The 22,522-nt window shown below is 39.0% G+C and overlaps 1 protein-coding gene across 8 annotated transcripts in view; it reads right to left on the reverse strand.

Annotated features, from left to right (window-relative positions):
- fam53b (family with sequence similarity 53 member B) overlaps positions 1-22,522 on the reverse strand; it is a 160,694-nt gene that overhangs the window by 50,830 nt on the left and 87,342 nt on the right. For all 8 annotated transcript variants that reach the window (XM_072557536.1, XM_072557538.1, XM_072557534.1 and 5 more), the window contains one exon: positions 2,716-3,503. In XM_072557536.1, the coding sequence (XP_072413637.1) occupies positions 2,716-3,503 (788 nt within the window). The remainder of the gene's footprint in view (positions 1-2,715; positions 3,504-22,522) is intronic.

Consider the following 22,522-nt stretch of genomic DNA (forward strand, 5'->3'; position numbering starts at 1 on the left):
ATGTGGGAATTAATTTGATTCATTGTTCAATATTAGTTCTAAAAGAGATTTGTCCCTTGGTAGATCCACAAAGTATTGCTCCTGGAAATGATCATAAAAGCACATATATAAACCTAGCTTCAAACAATCTATTTCAATTTGATTGGTTGAATTCATAAGAAAACTTACCCCACGATTATCACCTTGATCATAAGCTCCAACTTCTTCAATTCTCTTTCCAATGGTATGGTCACTGTTTAAGGGAGTTTATAAACTACTCACACCAACGTTTCATGGCACTTGCTATTCCCTATCTCTAATCTTACTTCCTGATCTTCTGAACCAGGAGCCTTACTCTTTACGATTCTGGTGTCAGCCTTCACAATCACAGCTAACCCTCCTCATTTTCCATTTACAATTTTTTGTAAGGTTGGATATATTAGAATTATATTTCCCCAACTGTGGTCACCTTAAATATGCAACAATGGTTAGATCACAACTGTTTATCCCTGTTATTTATTCTGCCACAAATTCAGCAGTCTTATTGCAGATATTTTGCATCTTCAAATAAAAATTATTTAATAGTATTTTAGTATTGTTATTTTCATGAACCTTATTTGCTGATTCACTTATATTGTTAACTTTCTGCCCCTTCCTATCACACACTGCTCGAGTTTATACACATTGCTAGTGTTTCGTTGTCTCGATATTTTCTCTTTGGATTTCTGAAATTTCCTTTACTTGAACCCTTTAACTTAAAATTCCAGCACCACTCTAATCTAGACTCTGGTTTCCAGCATCTGCAGTCATTGTTTTTACCTTAAAAGCCCTATCCAAGGCAAAAGTACAAATTGGAGAAGCTTCCAGAAATACGTGGAATCCCTTCTCCCAAGCACATTGCATAACCACCAACATCAGTAACCATATTATTTTTATCATTGCAAAAAGAAAAAACTTAAAACATGATTTACATATTTTAAAAAACTGAAAACAGTTTTGCAACACATCACTTATGGTATCTGGGATCCATCATAAACTGCCTGTGCCATTGATGATCTAGTCATTGGCTGAATCCAGTCACTTCCTATTTAATTACTACCAGAACAAAAAAGGATGTTGAGGTCTTGGACTTCCTGGTTTTGTGTTAGATTGTGATGGTGTCAGCTTGGTTTCCAAAACTCAAGTCAATCCAGGAATACAGGTTCAGCTTCCATCTAGCTGAATTTCACTGAAGTCACAACACTGCAAACACTTAGGTTATTGTAATGAGTTTTAAAGAAGCAAAATTGGTACTGAAGAAAGGAAAACAACTGTAATTTTGACTGGACACAGAGTGAAGAACACTATTTAAAATGTACAGCAAGTGTAGTGTTTGAGGTAAAGATATTATATTAAGATACTGTGAGAATGAAGACATTAGGCAGTGCCTTCATGAAATGGAAACCCAACTCAAAAGTAAAGCAAAGGAACATTGCAATTTATCTGACATCTCCAGAGCAGTCTTTTTTCATACCTATTTGTGTCCTACACAAGTTCCTAAACATAATTATTGATCCTCACAGGTTATAACTCAATGTCATCCTGTGAAAAAGTCAAGGGGTCACAATCAAATTATATCTGTTTTATGTACTATAGAATTTGGCACACAAATCATACTCAATAAGCCAGATGTTGCAGTCAATGGCAAACTAACCACACTTGCTGCTGACTTTGAAAAAAAGCTGCTCACCACAATCTAGAAATACCTGAAGTGTAGATTTTCCCTTTTCTGACCTCCATGTGAATCTAGTTCTGAGTCATGAGAAATTAAACACCCAGCAATGGAAACATTATCAAGCAAAATAAGCAGCCAATAATACTGAATTATTCTCAAAGACAGCAAAGCCGGAAGTAAAGACTAACAAAATCTTTCCATTTCAATTTAAATTTTAGTGATTGCAAGATAAATGATTGAGATATACAGGTCAGATTAAGACAACATTTAGGACATTAACAAACTTTATTTAAAAAAATTACAGAAATTATGTGGACTTAGGTTTTAATCACAACAAAGGAACTTATCCTTTCCTAAAAAAAAATCAGGCTCAATATGACTGTTTGCAGTAATTATGAACTTATTAAACCAACAAAACCCCAGTTCTAATTCATTCAACAATATGTTACATTTCAAAGGGTTTTTGCAGTGAGACAGGTAGCTAAAATAGTTTCTTGTCATGATTTGAAGGTGCTGGTGTTGGTCTGGGGCGGACAAAGTCAAAAGTCACATGACACGAGGTTACACTTCAACAGGTTTATTTGAAATCACAAGCTTTTGGAGCACTGCCCCTTTGTCAAGTCATCCATAAACCTGTTGCACTATAACTTGGTATTGTGTGACCTCTGACATGGGAGCTTGGATTTTTTCCCCCTTGTTATCAATTGCAATCCAGGAGACCATCAACAGTGAACTACTGACAGTAACTTCGGGATATTCATATTTAACTCTATACATGCGGTCCCAAAACCTGCTACAATTTCAGAGTAAAGAAGGTGAATGTCAACTGTTTTGCTGTCATTACCACAATATAATGTAGACAAATGTGTTTATGGCTTTGTGTAATACAGACAGTAGCATATACATCAACATGTTTTATACTCCATTATTACTCCAGCTTTGTGTTTTTTTTAAAAGAGGGAAAGGAAGTTGAAAATGAAAATCAGCCTGAGCCTAGATTCTGCCATATCGACACCTCATACCTGAGTCATCTTGGCAAGGTCAAGCGACGGTCTTTGATCTTCGTCTGGTCTGCGGCGTTTCATCCCAACTTTCTGATCATTGTGGACACACGGTTGTGACCTGGAGCGGAGGAGTCGGCTGGCCTGCTGCACAGGTTCGGGAGTTGCAGCAGACGCACTCTTTAGGGACGGTGTGCCAAACTCCAGGCCAGAGATCTGCTCGTGAGAGAGAGAAAGAGGTCGCAGGAGATCGACCCCGGACACAACTCCTGAACTGGAGTCAGGACGCAGATCATCTTGAAACCTTCCAAAGGTGGGTGCGGTCCAAAAGCCCTGTCCGCGGGGGCACACAGAACTGTTACTGCTAGCCAAGGGTTCACACGAGAATGAAAAGACATTGCATCTTGAAGGCAGACTAAAACTTGAACTCCTCTGCATTGTAGATACTCCATTTGAACAAGGTTGAACACTGCTCCCACTGTGACAGCGTCTTTTATCAACTGGAGTCCAGACTTTTGACCCACTGGGTTTCCATGGGGACCGACAGCTCGTCAGTTCATCGGAAAACGACAAGGACCGACATTGCCGTTTGCTGGGAGGTGCTGACGGATGGCCATTTCGATCACTCAAACTGAGGTCTTTAATTAAACTGGTCACAGCAGACGCTGGATTTGAATCACTCGGCCAAACGGTGTTCTCCTGACAGTTCTCCGACCCGGTCAAACAAGTCCAAGGTGAATCCAGTTCATTGGTGGTGTGCTCGAGGTCAATTTGAGACTTCCTACTGATGTCTCTCCATCGATCCCCCTCTTTTTATTTTTTAAAAAATAAAACAAAACACAAAAGGTTTTCATTAGTTTGAACCCTGATGCCACAGAATGGATCAGTTATTAAAGGAAATAAACACTTCAAAATTAATGATACATCTTAATTTAAATTGGTTTCATAAGCACAAAAATGCTTTAATCCTTCAAAAGAGTTTTATATAAATCAAACAGGAGCCAAGAAACAGGAGGCCATCAAGTCCCTCGAACCTGTACTTCCATTGGATCATTGACCTATTTGCTTCATATCCCACAATGCTTGGTCTCAAAAGATTCGATCAACTTCAGTTTTAAAGTTAAGAATTCCTCGAACAATAATAGCTGCTTTCCGGCTGAGAATTATGTTTCTACCACCCTGCATAAAGGGCTTCTTGATATCACTCTTGAAAAGATTATCTTGAATTTTTGACTACAACACCAAATCTTAAGGCTGAATATTCATTCCTGGAAGCAAAGCCAAATCCCTTGATGAATTCTGGGTCTGGTCAGCAAAACAGAGCGATTTCCAAGGAGATAGCCAGTTAGATGGCCAACGCCGGAGGATTGGTCCAATTAAGGATGGTGACATGGCTCCCTATGAAGGTATGCAGCTGCCCCACTACAAGGGAGAGAAGTTGCTGATGTGAGAAGGAGAGAGGCTGCCTCAAGCTGGAGTTGCCCTCTGAAAATTTCTTATAAATTTATAAATGCAAGATATCCAGAAGCTGCAGATGTGGCTCTATGATTTTGGAAGATACAAAATGGAGTGCCAGTTGCCACTCCCTCCCTGGCTTCCACAGAGGATCACATCCCAACTGGAAAATTTCAATCAATCAATCAGTATTGGCAGAGTGGCTTTAATTGACCCTTTTCATGGCCAAACAGGCTTTCCCAATGCGCCAATATGATCCAGCCAATTTCAAAATGGCCACGAGGTGGGAATAAGCCAACCAGCTGCAATGCCTGCTGGTCACCAGATTGCCAGCCCACCCACTACCACTGGTCTCCCACAGATCAGTGAGAATTAGGCCCTGGAACTCCTCAACCAGTAAAAACTGGATAAACAGAAATAAACTCTGTTTTGCTTCAGATCAATATAGCATCCACCAAATCACGCCCTAACTTTGTAAATCCAACTCTAATTAACATAATATTTTCTTATAAAACTTAACTCTTGGAATTTAGATTCTGTTAAATCAATTCTGCTGGCCTTCCAAGGGCAAAATATTATTTTAATGCTAGTGTCCAAAACCTGTCCAAAGTATTTCAGATGTGCTCGAACCAATGTTTATAAATCTGAAACATAACTTCTATCCTTTGTATTTTAGTTTAAGATATCCAAATTATTTTGTATATAGGTTCAGGGCATTTTAAAGACTTTCCCATGTCTCTTTGGACCACCTGTTCCTAGATTTTCACCATTTTAGGAAATACCCTGTTTTTTGTCTAATTTGAAATCCATTTGTCTCAGTTTTGCTAATCACTTATGATCAATATTTCTTTGTAACATTAGAGTCTTATATGTTCATCCACACTGCTTAAGATAGCGCCAATCTGGATAATCGATATTTGGATTTGTGGCTTTATTTATTTGTTAATATATATTGTGCTCATTTGACACCCCATAATAGAAATTGCCAGGTAAGACTAGTCACACGCTGCTATTTAGAGTATCTCTTCATTATTCCTGTTGCCTGTCAGCCAGCCAATTTCCCAACACAGTCAATAACTTGCCTTCTATTCTATGACCTTCAACTTAACTTAAGAACTATCTACAAGAGACTTTGTCAAATTCCCTTTGAAAGTTCACATGAAAAATGTCAAAGGACATTCCTCAATCTATAGCATTGAAAAAAAAATCAATCAGGTTCATCAGACATGATCTGCCATTTACAATTCAATTTGAATACTTGAAGGTTAGGCTATTATTCTCTATACTACATCCCTCCAGCATCTTAGGAGTCAGATAACGGAAACTCACCATGTTAATTAATTGATTCATTGATCATCAGCAACATGCTGATAAAAGACCACTTGTGTTGAGGAAATGCTACCCAAAAAGTTAAAGTATCTTCAAAAAGTAAATAACTTCAGCCTACCCACACTGAAATAGGTTCCTTGGCTGAAGATAATTATGAAATATTTAATTTTCCTCTCCTAGCAACAGGATCTCAGTGTTAGTGCTTTTCCTACCAATACATAAACAAGCTTACTGTTTTTAGATGTGTGAGGTCATGTCAATGATTTAGTACAGCTCATCTTCACTGATTTATTTATTTAAAAAGGGAACTACATTCTACATGCCTAACAGTCTTAATTGTTTTAACAATATCAATATACTTAACTGCACCTCACAGTAATCTTTTAAAAGAAATTAAAACGAGGCAATAACAGTTATGGTTAAACAGGGTCTGGGACGGATTTTTGACATATCTTTGCACAATCTTCTACCACAAAAGTGGTAGATACCTAGATGCTTCACTCATGTTGCCATGATTCTAAACAGTATCAGAGGAATAAAAAATAACAGATGTTGTTAAGTGTCAAAGCACCTCTTTTTATTACTTTTAGAATTATGGGTTAATTCAGTGAATATGTTACTTCTTTTGGCGATCGCAATTTAACACAAACTTAAATAGCTTTTTCCTGCCAAACTGGCTGCTCACCAGCATTTATGACAAATGGTTCTGTGAGGCAAAACATTCTAACACAAACCGGGCAAATTTCGTCACATGCTGTATATATTAAACTCTAACATTGAGGGAGTCGAATCGTATTTTAAAAGTCCCAAAGTGCTCTGAACAACACTGTTAGTTTGAATTAACGACTGGACTCATAATTCCAAGTTGCTTCAACCTACACTACGGAGCACATAATTTATACTAACACATCAGTGAAGTACTACAGGAGTCCTACATTGTTGAAGGGATCTTCTCTCAGGAGGAAATATTAAACCAATGCCTTGTCTTTTTAAAATTCAGACGTAAAAATTCTATGGCTCTAGTCAAGGAATTCTAATGAATTCTTATCTCAGACCAAAATAATGAAAAGGTAATCGCCTTGCTGCAAGTGCTTGCCTACAATACAACAATGATGGCACACCAAACAGCACAAAACATTTTTCTCCATTATTTCTTGCGATAAAAAAAATCACAATGGGTGAATACTGTACCCAGAATATCCTTTTTAGTGATGTGCATTGTAAAGAAAAGTTAGAGAAATTTAAGTTTTCTAACTTGAAAGGAGGCATTTATGAATGTAATGTGTTGTTAGAGTAATATAAGATAGCTAACAGTATAGAATAAGTGAGTACAGAACTTTATTCATTGTTTCAGAATTCAAATCATTATGGTCTATTGAGTCAAGTAGACCAGCTGAGGTTCCCTTGCAGAGAATAGCAATGGCTGACAGACTGAATGATCTCCTCTGTACTGTAAATGCTCCAATTCTATCAAAAATCTGTAAATTATGGCTTACAAAGAATTTTTAAATTATTCTGGGGTTTGATTTTGAGCTCAAGATTCATTTATATTGCCATGAGTTCAAACTAATAAAAAGGTAAATTTAGGGCAGATATCATGAACTTCTTCTACACAGCTGCCCTATTTAGTGGAACAGAGTTGGTTCAGATCAAACATCTAACTAATGCACTGGCCAATTTTATGCTCTGTTGAAATCAGATGAGGTGTAAAATTGGGCATCCAACCCAAACCCACTGTATTGTTGCCAGGCAGACAATGTTAAAATCTGGGTTTATGTAGCGATCAATACATGAAAATAATTTCCAGATAAAATACGAGAAGCAAAAGCCCTGAAATCATTCAAAGACAAGTTGCTTGCTACAACTGACAAATTTAAAAACACATTTCAGATGGATGATCCAAAGTGGCCTGTACTTCTTTATCCATAGTTATTTTGCATTATTGTGAACAACTATTAGTAGTTTCATGACCAAGTAACATAGCTGATCAGTCCCATAGCTAAACAGTACTGCAAGCCTCTGTTTCTCCTTTACGTGAATAGGAATGGAGTTGTTTAAACAGCTGAATGAATGTCTGATATGACAAAAATGATTGCCTTCAGTAGTTGTGCAGTTCAACACAAGTTATTCTAAATCAAAAGCAATATGTCAGCTCACAGTTGAATGATTTATTAGGTTGTTAATATTGTGTTTATTGTTTTAAAATATTAGTCATCATGAATGTTTCATTTAACTATTAACTCCTATGAAGATGCAAGATGCTTTTATCTTGCCTTTTATTTGCCCACATCAAGTATGAATTCAAAATTCTTCCAAATATTAATCAAATACTCAAACTCAGAAAGCTGTCTCAACTCCTAACATAACCTCCATAGTTGACTCCTAAATTATTTTAAATTTTCAGTTCATCTGCATAATTCAAATCAACAAATGGCGATGAAACAGATTGATTCAAAAATTGATTGCAACATATAATAAAGAAGAATCAAGTGGTACAATTTGATAAGTCAAAAAGGGAGGAGGCAAGGATATTGAAAAACAGTATTATTTAGCATTTGTTATTTGATCCAGAACAGAATTAAAAGGATGATTAATGTGTCAACACAACACACAGTGCATTCATACCACAGCATGTCCAAGCATGTAACTCTGTCATCATATGACAAACTGACAGTTCTGGATAAGGCACAGGAGAATGCACTAAATGAAGCTATGATTATTCTTAGAAAAATCAGTCCCAAAACCACCCTGGGCTACTCCTCTATACTGGCTACAGATGGATTGGAAGGGACCTAGGAACAGATTAGTTGCTTGCCAGTTAGAGCAGAGAATAATTCATGAAAAACTACTAAAGTGACAAGGAGAAATATGAATCATGTACAGGAGTGTAACTTAGAAGACAATGCAGCTCGCTAATGCACACAGAGCACAATTTGAAAGGAAAAGTTGACAAAAATCATTCAGAAGGGAGACCAAACTCCACATTTACACAAGTGGATCTCAAAATAAAAAAATGGATGTTTAATTTTTCAAAAACAAAGCATGAATCTTAAACATGAGATATGTTAATTTTTCCGGCTTGTCTTTAAGTAACAGAAAAATAGATTTCGTTTTTATGTTATTATCCAGATTGTCACCATTAGCATCTCATAGTATCTGTCATCTCTGCAGTGTGGAGTTCAGGTTCAGGGTTGTTTGAGATAGTTTGCTGCCATCAATCCTCCTTTGTCCTTGGTCCAGGACCAATCAAATGACCAGAAGTACAGAATATATTACCAGGCTCAGCTCTGGGTTAACAAGATGGTTGATTGAACATTAGCAATATGTGCACCTACATACTAGTCAGGCAAAATTACAAGGACTCCCAGCTTATAGAGAATACATCACTCAATCGTAAGGCTAGTATAAAATTCCCCATTTCCACCACAGGTTGTGACACAAATGCAACTTCAACATGAACTTTTACAGAACCTGTAACATAGAGAGTTGTTTTAAAAGCAAGAGGCAGGGTGCAGAATTTTAGTTCAGTTTGGTCCAGAAGTTTGACTTCTGTTACTCAGCAATGCTAAGCAATAGCTTCACAATATATTATTTGAAGGAAGTTTTATATTGTTTGTACTGTTTTTCTTCAATTTGGGATTTTATTTTACAGCTGCATGGTCAGATGACCTCACAACAGAGGAAAAGCATCAGAATAATTAAAATTAAAATTTTCAAGGAAAACAGGACATTAAACAGCATTAGATATTGAACCAGTTCTCCTCTCCCATTTTAAAGATAATTTACTGGCTGTACATCTCAAAATCCTTCCTGGAGGAACAAAATCTATTTTATTAAAGTGAACAGACCATTGTAGGGCAAGTGTGATAAATATTGCAGTATCTCAAAACTATATGACAACCCCTTCCATACCGGTGTTAAAAAGCACAATGGGAATATAGTCCAAAACATGCATTTATGTAAAACGTGCTTGCAATATGGACATTTATCAAAATACAGTTTTGCTTCAAAAGAATAAGTTCAAATTTTAGCTCAGTTTCTTTCTCTTCCCTCACAATATGCTTCCCTTCTTGATTGGATAGAGTCTTAGACTTCCTTCATGCAATTTATTTACGTCTAGAGTCAATTCGAACATGGAAGACATCAGAATTGAGCACAGCCTTTAATTCAAAGGCACATGCTCACTTCTCTCAGAAGTCTGTGAATAGTAAGTCAGAACTGGAAACAGCTGATTTTCTTCCACCTAATGCAGACTCAAAGGGCCTTTGTAGGTCTTATCTCACGACAGTGGCAATAACAGCCAACTCTGCAGTGACTTGGGAAACAAATCTTTTTGCTGTGGCTTAACTGTTCATTGGCTCAATGTGCGGAGCTACTGGGAAGGAGACATGTTTTTACAGTCATTATATATATAACTCTATTGTCACAGCAATTATTGGATTAATTCTATTTTTGAAATTGCTATTGTTTACAGTTTGCAAATTTTAAGTTTCACCAAACGTTGCAGACAATGAACCATATTCTCTAACTGATTCCGATTCTAGATACTGGCAGAACAACTGCAGTACATTGGAACATACAGCTGGGTTGCAAAGGAATTAAGCCAAAGTAGGAGACACTGTCAGGAATTCAATTTGTATATGTTATCCAAGCAAGTTTGTTGGTTTTTTTTAAAAAAAGGCTGAATAGATAACAATGAACATGAACATTCACTCTAATGATAGTTACTTTGAGCAATCTGCTCCCACAGGACCATCGAGTTGAAAAGTCAGAAAGAGTAGATCCAATCTGGAAAGTAACACTACTAACATTAACAAATGAAAAATTGTTCATTACAGGTAAATACTTAGCCATTAATACCAACTGTAATAATTCCTAGGCATCAATTTTTAGCTTTTTTTTAAAAATGGGAATTTGAAATCAGATCAAGAAGCAGCTAAATGTGGCAAAATTGCAAAGAAGAAACCATTTCAAAATCAACCATTTTGCTGGGTTTTGAAAATTCAGTTGGGTTGATTTGACTGACGTCTTTTGTATTTCCTTAGAACTGTGAAAAAAAATTTCAAGTAAACTTGGAAAGGCAAAAACAAAAGCCCATCAGCTGAACTGTGTTCTGACCTCTCTGACTTATGCACTGGTGTAACTCAAGTGCTTCCTGAGCAACTTCCCTTTGGGAGGTCGACTTCTGAAGAAATTTTTTTTTAAATTGCACTAACGCAAGAGTACATTGCCACTTACAGTGCTTCTAAAGAAAACAGGCACTTTTCCTGACCTGGAACCATGATCCATAGTCCAAGGAAATGTCTTATTTTCAGGCAAGACAGAAGGTTGTTTTTTTTAGCATCAATTGGTGAGAGACTAATGGTATAATCCAATATATTTGTTGGATTATCGAACTCCACCACATTCTGTTGGGCTCCCTGCTAGGACTATTGTTAGGAAACTTGAAAGGGTTCAGAAAAGATTTACAAGGACGTTGACATGGTTGGAGGGTTTGAACTATAGGGAGAGGCTGAACAGGCTGGGGCTGTTTTCCCTGAAGCATTGGAGGCTGAGGGGTGACCTTACTGAGGTTTATAAAATCATGAGGGGCATGGATAGGATAAATAGACAAGGTCTTTTCACTGGAGTGGGGGAGTCCAGAACTAGAGGTTTAGGGCAAGAGGGGAAAAATTTAAAAAGAACCTCAGGGACACCTTTTTCACAACTGGTGCTGCGTGTATGGAATGAGCTGCCAGTGGAAGTGGACAAGGTCGGTACAGTTACAACATTTAAAAGGCATCAGGATGTGTATATGAATAGGAAGGATTTAGAGAGATATGGGCCAAGTTCTGGCAAATGGGACTAGGTTAATTTAGGATACCGAAGGGTGTGTTTCTGTGCTGTACATCTATATGACTTTATATCACACTACAACATCCGCTTTGATCTTCTCCTCAATGTTAGAAGGTAGCAATCAAAGCACCACCAGGAAACAAACAGAGTTATCTGAATAATCTTGACACCAGAGTTGACTATGGGCTTGGTTGGAAAGAAGCCTTGAGATAAGCAGAAGACAGGTCCCAAAATTGTACCACAGTAGAATCCATGAGGAAATTCTGCTACCTGGCAGTATAAACAGATGTTGTGCATATGTAGTTAATGATTCATGTGTTTAGTTTTAGGAATATTTATATGAAAGATACTATTATGCTGGAGAGGGTTCAGAAGAGATTTACAAGGATGTTGCCAGGTATGGAAGCTTCGAGTTATAAAGAAAGGCTGGAGCTTTTTCACTAGAGCCTAAGAGGTCGAGAAGTGATTTTATAAAAGTTTTTAAAATAATGAGGGGTGTGATAGAGTTAATGGGAGTTATCCTTACCCTAGGATGGGGGATTTTAAGATGAGGGGGCACATGTTTAAGGTGAAAGAAGGGAGATTTTAAAAAGGCACAGGGGCAAAATTTTAGACAGAGTGGTTTGTGTGTGGAATGAACTCCTGAGGAAGTGGTGGATGTTGGTACAATTATAACATTTCAAAGACATTTGGATAAGTACATGAATTGGAAAGGTTTGGAGGGTATGGGCCAGGACCAGGTAGGTAGAACTAGTTTAGTTTGGGATTATGGTCGACATGGACTGGTTGGACCAAAGGATCTGTTTCCGTGCTGTATGACTATAAGACTCTATGACTCCATAACAGTAGAAAGTAGGATGAATGCAATTAAAGCACTTTAAAATCAAGTGTACTTAAAAGATTGGGTTCATGTTGATTCAAGAAGTTGCCCATGTTTAATAAAATCAGGATAGCAGAAATTGTTTTGGGAGTTAGAGCTAAAGTAGAATGAAAGCATCTTTTGAATTAAAATGTTGTAAACCCCATTTACTTTATAAGATCAAAGTAGGAATTGTCAATGAGGATACTTAACACTCAAAGCCAAGTTATGTGAAGCCCAAAATAGAATAAATTGTCATCAAGATGAGTGCAGATGCTCGAGTTTCAACTTACCTTGTGACTGCTGGGAGCCATTAGTTGTAGTATGGGAGTTTGGAAAGTGCTGCAATTGGCAGACTCTAGGCAGTTAGGGAGAGGAGAAAAACTAGTGATAGTTCAGTGCAAATGAGAGTGGGTGAAGGATGCCCACAACCAGTATTTGCTTGGTCCAACTGAAAAATATTGAAGCTTAATGAAACCCCAGGGGTGGTGTCAACTTAGTCAAACCAGCTGTCTGCAAAAAAACTGGAATTGTGTCCAGGAGTGGATGCTGGAGTGCAATTAATTGCTTTCGTGGAATTTAGCCTCAGGGCAACAGATCAAACTTCATTCCCATGAGCAGCCAATGAGGCAGTCCATAGCAGAAGCATCTTGTGAGAGAGCTTTGAAGCTAAATCTTCAAAAGTGAAGAATGGAATCTCTTGTAAAGGAGATGAAATTTTAATGAGATTTGACGTCTCAGCGTCACTAACCTCTGGAGGTTACTGAGGAATCCATGGGATCTGCGTTGACTGCATTTGCTACTTAATGTATTCTGTGTGGTGTTCAACCATGGTTTGTCTTACCTATATTTACCTCCTGTTTATTGTGGATGTTGGAATATCTTATATAATAGATAGTTTTATTAGAACATAGAACATTAAAAGCCAATACAGGCCCTTCGGCCTTTGATGTTGCTCTGACCATTGGAACCAATCTGAAGCATATCTATCCTAAACTATCCATTTTTATCCAGATTAGATTGCTTACAGTGTGAAAACAGGCCCTTCGGCCCAAATGTCCACACCAACCCTCCAAAAAGTAACCCACCCAGACCCATTCCCCTACATTTACCCCTGACTAATGAACCTAACACATTGAATTGGCAATGCTAAAATTGCCCATTGTTGGAAAATACTGGAGTACACGGAGGTAACCCACGCAGACACAGGGAGAATGTGCAAACTCCACACAGTCACCTGTGGTTGGAATTGAACCGGGTCCCTGGCGCTGTGAGGCAGTCGTGCTAACCACTGTGCCACTGTACCATCCCATGTTTATCCAATGACCATTTAAATGCCCTGAAAGTTGGCAAATCTACTATTGTTGTAGGCAAGGCATTCCATACCCTTACTACTGAGTAAAGAAACTACAGGACAAATACATTTGTCCTGTATTTATCACCCCTCAATTTAAAGCTATGTCCCCTTGTGCTAGCCATCTCCATCTGAAGAAAAAGGCTCTCACTGTCCACCCTATCTAATCCTCTGATCATCCTCTATGTCTTAATTAAGTCACCTCCCGACCTTCTTCTCTGTAATGAAAACAGCCTCAAGTCCTTCAGCGTTTCCTCATAAGACCTTCCTTCCATACCAGACAACATCCTAATAATTCTCCTCTGAGCCCTTTCCAAAGCTTCCACACCCGTTCTATAATGTGGTGACCAGAACTGTACACAATACTCCAAGTACAGCCACACCAGAGTTTTGTACAGCTGCAATATGACCTAGTGTCTCCGAAAATCAATCCCTCCCCCAAAAAAAGCTAACACACTGTATGCCTTCTTAACAATCCAATCAACCTGGGTGGCAACTTTCAGGGATCCATGTACAAGGACACCGCGATCTCTCTGCTCATCTGCACTACCAAGAACATTATCATTAGCCCAGTACTCTGCATTCCTGTTGCTCCTTCCAAAAGGTGAATCACTTCACACTGTTCCACATTAAACTCCATTTGCCACCTCTCAGCCCAGCTCTACAGCTTATCTATGTCCTTCTGTAACCTGCAACATCCTTCAGCACTATCCACAACTCCACTGACCTTAGTGTTATCTGCAAATTTACTAACCCATCCTTGTACACCCTCATCCAGTTAGTTTATAAAAATGACAAATAGCAGTGGCCCCAAAACAGATCCTTGTGGTACATCACTAGTAACTGAACTCCAGGATGAATATTTCCCATCAAGCATCACCCTCTGTCTTCTTTCAGCTAGCCAATTTCTGATCCAAACCACTAAATCACCCTCAAACCCATGCCTCCGTACTTTGTGTAATAGCCTACAGTGAACAACCTTATCAAATGCCTTACTGAAGTCCACTTGCACCCCATCAACTGCTTTACCCTCATCCACCTGTTTGGTCACCATCTCAAAGAACTCAATAAGGGTTGCGAGGCACGTCCTACCCTTCATAAAACAGTGTTGGCTATCCCTAATCAACTCATTCCTTTCTAGATGATTATAAATCCTATCTCTCATAACCTTTTCCAACACTTTACCCACAACTGAAGGAAGGCTCACTGGTCTATAACTACCAGGGTTGTCTCCACACCCCTTCTTGAACAAGGGGACACCATTTGTTATCCTTCAGTCTTCTTGCACTATTCCTGTAGACACTGATGACATAAAGATCAAAGTGAAAGGCTCTGCAATCTCTTCCCTGGCTTCCCAGAGAATCAGAGGATAAATCCCATTCAGCCCAGAGGACTTATCCATTTCCACACTTTCAAGAATTGCTAACACCTCCATCCTGTCAAGTAGGTAGCCTGTAACTCAGTATTCTCCTCGACAACATTGCTTTTTCCATTGTAAATACTGACAAAAAATATTCATTTAACACTTTCCCTATCTCCTGACTCCACGCATAAAACTTCCCACTACTATCCTTGATTGGCCCTAATCTTTCTCTGATGAAGGGCTTTTGCCCAAAATGTCGATTTTCCTGCTCCTCGGATGCTGCCTGACCTGTTGTGCTTTTCCAGCACCACTCTAATCTAGACTCTAATCTCCAGCATCTCCAGTATCCACTTTTGCCTAATCTTTCTCTAGTCATTCTTTTATTTCTAATATATCTATAGTCTTATTGAATTCTTCGAGGAGGTGACCAAGCATGTGGATGAGGGTAGAGCAGTGGATGTAGTGTACATGGATTTTAGTAAGGCATTTGATAAGGTTCCCCATGGTAGGCTTATGCGGAAAGTCAGGAGGCATGGGATAGAGGGAAATTTGGCCAATTGGATAGAAAACTGGCTAACCGGTCGAAGTCAGAGAGTGGTAGTAGATGGTAAATATTCAGCATGGAGTCCAGTTACAAGTGGAGTTCCGCAGGGATCAGTTCTGGGTCCTCTGCTGTTTGTAATTTTTATTAATGACTTAGATGAGGGAGTCGAAGGGTGGGTCAGTAAATTTGCAGATGATACAAAGATAGCTGGAGTTGTGGACAGTGAGGAGGGCTGTTGTCGGCTGCAGAGGGACTTAGATATGATGCAGAGCTGGGCTGAGGAGTGGCAGATGGAGTTCAACCCTGCCAAGTGTGAAGTTGTCCATTTTGGAAGAACAAATAAGAATGCGGAATACAGGGTTAATGGTAGGGTTCTTGGTCAGGTGGAGGAACAGAGGGATCTTGGGGTCTATGTACATAGATCTTTGAAGGTTGCCACTCAGGTGGATAGAGTTTGTAAGAAGGCCTATGGAGTATTATCGTTCATTAGCAGAGGGATTGAATTCAAGAGTCGTGAGGTGATGTTGCAGCTGTACAGGACTTTGGTTAGGCCACATTTGGAGTACTGTGTGCAGTTCTGGTCGCCTCACTTTAGGAAAGATGTGGAAGCTTTGGAGAGGGTGCAGAGAAGATTTACCAGGATGTTGCCTGGAATGGAGAGTAGGTCGTACGAGGATAGGTTGAGAGTTCTCGGCCTTTTCTCGTTGGAACGGCGAAGGATGAGGGGTGACTTGATAGAGGTTTATAAGATGATCAGAGGAATAGATAGAGTAGACAGTCAGAAACTTTTTCCCCGGGTACAACAGAGTGTTACAAGGGGACATAAATTTAAGGTGAAGGGTGGAAGGTATAGGGGAGATGTCAGGGGTGGGTTCTTCACCCAGAGAGTGGTGGGGGCATGGAATGCGCTGCCCGTGGGAGTGGTAGAGTCAGATTCATTGGCGACCTTTAAGCGGCATTTAGATAGGTACATGGATGGGTGCTTAATCTAGGATAGAAGTTCGGCACAACATCGTGGGCCGAAGGGCCTGTTCTGTGCTGTATTGTTCTATGTTCTATGTTCTATAACACTTTAGGGTTTTCCTTGATCCTACCTGCCAATGACTTCTCATGTCCCCTCCTGGCTCTTCTTAGTTCTCTCTTTAAGTCTTTCCTGGCTAACTGGTAATTCTCAAATGCCCTAACGGAGCCTTCATGTCTCATCCTAACATAAGCCTTCTTCTTCCTCTTGAAGAGAGATTCAACTTCTTTAGTAAACCATGGCTCTCTCACTTGACCACTTCCTCCCTGCCTCACACGTATATACTTATCAAGGATACACAGTAGCTGTTCCTTGAATAAGCTCCACATTTCAATTGTGCCCATGCTCTGCAGTTTCCTATCCCATCCCATGCATCCTAAATCTTGCCTAATCACATCATAATTGCCTTTCCCCCAGCAATAATTCTTGTCCTGTGTTATATACCTATCCCACTCCATCGCTAAAGTAAACATCACCGAATTGTGGTCACTATCACCAAAGTGCTAACTACCTCCAAATCTAACACCTGGCCAGGTTCATTACCCAGTAGCAAATCCAATGTGGCCTCGCCCCTTGTTGGCCTGTCTACATACTGTGTCAGGAAACCATTCTGCACACATTGGACAAAAACTGACCCATCTAAAGTACTTGAACTATGGTATTTCTAGTCAATATTTAGAAAATAAGAGTCCCCCATAACAACTACCCTGTTACTCTCACTCCTATCCAGCATTATCTTTGCTATCCTTTCCTCTACATCCCTGGAATTATTCGGAGGCCTATGTAAAACTCCGAACAGGGTGACCTTTCCTGTTTCTTACCTCAGTCCACACTATCTCAGTAGATGAGTCCTCAAACATCTTTTCTGCCACTGTGATACTGTCCTTGACTCACAAAGCCACACCTCCCTCTCTTTTACTATCTTCTGTGTTTTACTGAAACATCTAAATCCTGGAACCTGCAACAACTATTCCTGTCCCTGCTCTATCCATGTCTCTGAAATGGCCACAACATTGAAGTTCCAGGTATCAACCTATGCTACAAGTTCACCCACCTTATTCCAGATAGTCCTGGTGTTGAAGTAGACACACTTCAAACCACGTTCCTGCTTGCCGATGAATTCTTGTGACCTTGAAACCTCATTTCTGACCTCACTACTCTCAACCTTCTGGACACTGGAGAATTTAAGTTCCCATCCCCTTGCTGAATTAGTTTAAACCCTCCCTCAAATTAGTTTGTTAAAAATTTATATAGAAATGTTGATTTTGTTGTTCAAAGCCATAGAATTTTGTAGCTTTATTCTGTTAGTAAGCACCTGGTGCAAACTGTGTTGACTTTAAACCAAAATAAAAAAAAAGTTAATCACTTCCTAACCAGGACATACTTAAATTTGACACTCATATCCAAGATCCTAACACAGGGCCAGTGATCAACGGGAAGATACTACAAATTCTCACTGTAACTTTTCAGATCTGTTCTGTAGAATGAAAATTGATTGATGGGTCCCATTTGGTGCTCCTATTGCAAAAAGTAAAATAGGCTACAAGTGGGCGAGTGGATGAACACAATGATTGGTTAAGTATTCAGCCTTACAGATTTCCTGTTGGGTTGCTTAGTGGATTTCAGCTATGGCAGGGAAAGTGTGCTACAGTTACGGTCAGTGCTCTCAGAACAAACAAACATGTATGTAGGAGGGAATAGCCAAGAACCTGGACAATGAACTTATGAAAGTTAGACAAGAGCTTCATTGGGTTCAGCTGGAAGAGCTTCCACAGTCAAATAGGGCAATGACACATGTGACAATTTCAGAAATGCATCAGACACAAGAGAGCCTCTGGGGGGACAGAGTTCAGCTCCCTGTGGAACAGTGCCTTCAGGAGAATTAAAACATAAGCTTGACAAAGAAATAGATGATGGGTGAGACAGAAGAAGTGGCCAACAGAACTGACCACACAAAAAACAATTACATTAAAATGTGAGAAAAAGAATAGCACAGAAAGGGAATTTGAAAAAAAAAACTCCAGAAGCAGACATTTTCAGAAGAAAGAAACAGATGCAATGGAAGAGTTTTGAAAACTAAATTTGCATAAGGCATTAAGTAAAAATAGAAGTGAGGGGTCAAATCATTAAGGTACATGAGCATCTGGAAAACAATCACACCGAAATATTCCAATAAAGGGCTATAAAACAGCTGAAACAAAGTAAGAATGTTGAAGAGACTCTCATATTTCTCTTCACTCCATTAGGGACAGAAGTGATCCTTCAAAATGTAGTTGAGATTTTCCATTTTCATTCTGTAAGTCAAGATCTGACAAAAATAGTTTCAGAGTTGCTTCTGAATTTGGAGGTAAAAAGGGAAATAAAATAAGAACAAACTAAAGACTAAAAGCTAAAAATAATTGAGCACTATTTAATTTCATGTTCTGTGAAATGTCTTAACTATTAGTTGACAAAAAATAGCCAGCTGCTCTCTAGATCTAAAACTGCAGCGGTAAAATATGTGTTGTTTTTGTACAGCACAGGATGTGAACTGCACTTTCAACTTTTCTTTAAGCAAAACAACATTTACAATGTAAAAGTTCAGAGTCAAAATATCCTCTTATTTAGAAAATCAATGATTATATGTGAAATGGCCAATTCCAAATAATAATCTTCATATCACAGACCTGGGGATTGAGATTTTGATGATAATTCTACCACTGACAATAAAATTAATAAAAGTAGGTCTACCTCTCAGGACACGAAATAAAATGAGAAATTCAAAAAGAAAGATAAAATTAAAAGTAAACAAAATTTATATTTCATTTGTTTTACTACTGTTAAGTCTAAAAGTTAAGGCATCCTTTTGAAATTTTACCAGTTAAGAGTGTGAACAAACTGCATTACTTTACAAATAGTATGCAAGTGATTTGCAATAACATAAAAGCATTACGTTTCCAGTCTCTCTTCACAATATTTGGTAACAAACTCAAAAATTGTTATTCTAAGATTGAAAAGTGTTAAAGACTCGCAAATGGGCATGTTTTGTAACCTGAGGTGGGAAGGTAGTGTAATGGTGGTAATGTCACAGGACTAGTAATCCAAAGCCTTGACCTAACATCTAAAGGACATGGATTTGAATCTCACCATAGCAGGTGGGGTCAAGTTTCAATTAAGTAAAATCTGGATTTTAAAAAAAAAGAGCTAGTCGCATGGTGATCATGTAACCATTGTCAATTGTCATAAAAATCCATCTCATTCACGAACGTCCTTCAGGGAAGGAAATCTACCATCCTCACCCAGTCTGGCCCATATGCAACTCCAGACCCACAAAATATGGTTCACTCAACCTCCATCTGAAATAGTTGAATTTTTAAATCAGAAGTTTTTCAAAACCTTTTGTTAGATATTCTAAAATAGACACCAAATAAGCTGAGCAGCCAGGCATGTTGTGGTTAGAATACTTTCCAAGCCAAGTGACAGGAGTTTCTGTTTGCCCACCATTAATTAACAGATCAAATTAAATTAAGGGTCTACATTCCCAGCAACCACAATTGTACTACACTGGATTACTCCAAAAATGAGAGCTGATTTATATCAACAGAATATCATTTTGCAAAGACCATTTCCCTCTGTGCTGACTGAAAGTCCCTAATTAGCCGTTAAGCATGTGGTAATATTGCTGGTCTTAGAGAGAGTGCAGAATGATGTTGTACGAGAGTAGAATTTGCTGTTTTATGAGAAGAGAATCAGTAGACAGGGTCTATATTCTCAGGAAAATGAATGAGATTATCTCAATTAAGTGAATAAACATTTCAAAAGGGCAGATACAGAGGGACTATTTCTTCAGCTGGAGAATCTAGCAGCACAGGTAATCGTAAGAACTGAGATGAGGAGGGTTTTTTTATTCCATTCAGAGGGTTTTAAATTCTTAGAATGTTCTACCTCAGAGAAGCAGTGGGTGCTCAGTGAATGAGTGCAATCTGGGCACAAAGGGAACAGGATAGGAAAGATAAGGGAAATGTTTAGCCATGATATTCTTAAATGGCAGAGCAGGTTGGAGGGACTGAATAGCCTGATCCATATATTTTTAAGACTTCAATCTATTCTAGAAGAATAGCTAACACCAGGAGCTTTTCACGAATGTTCACCACTTAGCTGGATGGGCACCTCCAATACTGCTCTCAAGAAGCTCAGCATCTTCAAACTTCACTGCCTCCACCACTGACAAAACACAGCAGTATCAGTGTGTGCCAATGACAAAAAAAGACTGCCACAACTCAACTGGACTCCTTATGTAGTACCATCCAATACACTAGGTCTACCACCTAGAAGGACAAGTGCAGCAGGTACACAGGAACAACTCCGCTTTCAAGTATCGTCCTAACTTGGAACCATATTGCTGTTATTCCTTCATCAACGTTGAGATGAATTCCTAGAAGTCCCTAAAAGCAGTGCAATTGAACCTATACCACATGAACTGCAACAGATAGGGTTGCACAATAAATTCTGGTCTAGCCAGTGATGCTTGAAAGAAATTAAAGAAAAAATCCAACAAAATGCATCTTAAAAAAATGTGCATGTCCAATACAACATTTAATTAAATCACTACGTACCCTAGACATTGAATGATGAATAGCTTGGTTCGAGCCGCAACTGCTTGACTTTCTACAACCCAATCCCATCAAGATAATATTTAGTTACTCTCATGCTAAATATTTAGCAATCCCTGTCATCTAAACAACAGACAGCAGCATTTAGAGTGATATCTATGCAGAACATGTATTGTTCAAGTCAGCTTTTTAACTTGACGATAAGTGACTGGACTTCCCACATAGATACGATGGTCAAGAAGGCACTACAACACCTCTTCTTCTTCCAGCAGCTCAGTAAATTTGGCACGTCCATAAGCACCCGCACCAACTTTTACGATGCTCCACAGAAAGCATACTGCCTACGTGCATAATAGCCTGATATGACAAATGCTCTGACCAGGACTGTACGAAACTACAGAAAGTAGTGTGAACAGCCCAGACCATCATGGAAGACGACCTTTCATCTATGGGGTCCATTTACACATCCCATTGCTGCAGAAAAGCTGCCAGAATCAAAGACCCTGGTAATGCCTGCCCTCCCCTTCATTGTTTGATCATGCACTATTGCCCTCTGAGAAGGGCAGTGCTTGTCACTGGCCACTTGGGTGTTTCTTTTCTTCCTGGTGGTAGTACATAAATAAAGACTTACACACTTGTTGTTTTTCACTGTGTCCGACACCTGCACACACAACATGGGTACGGGGGAGAAACAAACTGTCAGGGGGAAGTGTGAGGAAATAAAAACAAAGGAAAAAAAAGGAAGGAAGAGAAAAATAAACAGGAGTTTTATCCACTCGGAGAGCTGGCTCTGAGGAAGCCAGACTAGTGTCAAGTGCACAGGTAAATAAAAGAGTGACTTGGTGATGGGGTACTGGCCTCTGTGGAATTATCTCACACTCTTTATCGCGTGTTCCTCCTTATAACCTGCTCCTAAACTTTCAATATAAACCAAAGAAAGCCCTAACGCCATTTCCCTTTTAGTTTGGGAGATCCAAGAAGAATTATTTGGACATAGGTGTTATCACACTTAAAACATTAACCCTTTTCACTGGTTCACAGATGCTGCCAGTCCTGCTGGATTTCTACTTTTGTCTTTATTTCTGATCTCAAGGGAATCTGCAGTACTTCAGTTTTCTGGAATTATGAGGAAACAAAGGTCTGATTGGATTAACAGTCCAGTGTAATACTAAGACCCTGGTAATGTTCTGGGGACCTGGATTCAAATCCCACCATGGCAGATGGTAAATTTGAATTTAATAAAAAATCTAAAATGAAAGATCTAATGATGACCATGAATCCATTGTGAATGCCATGAAAAACCCATTTGGTCCACTAATGTCCTTGAGGGAAGGAAGCTGCCATCCTTATTCCGTCTGGCCTACACATGACTCCAGACCCACAGCAATGTGGGTTGACTCTTAACTATTCCCCTGGGCAATTAGGGATAGGCAATAAATGCTGGCCTAGCCAGCAACACCCTCATCCCATGAATGC

The sequence above is a fragment of the Chiloscyllium punctatum genome, chromosome 38 (genome assembly GCF_047496795.1).
Source record: "Chiloscyllium punctatum isolate Juve2018m chromosome 38, sChiPun1.3, whole genome shotgun sequence".
In the NCBI taxonomy this organism is placed as follows: Eukaryota; Metazoa; Chordata; class Chondrichthyes; order Orectolobiformes; family Hemiscylliidae; genus Chiloscyllium; species Chiloscyllium punctatum.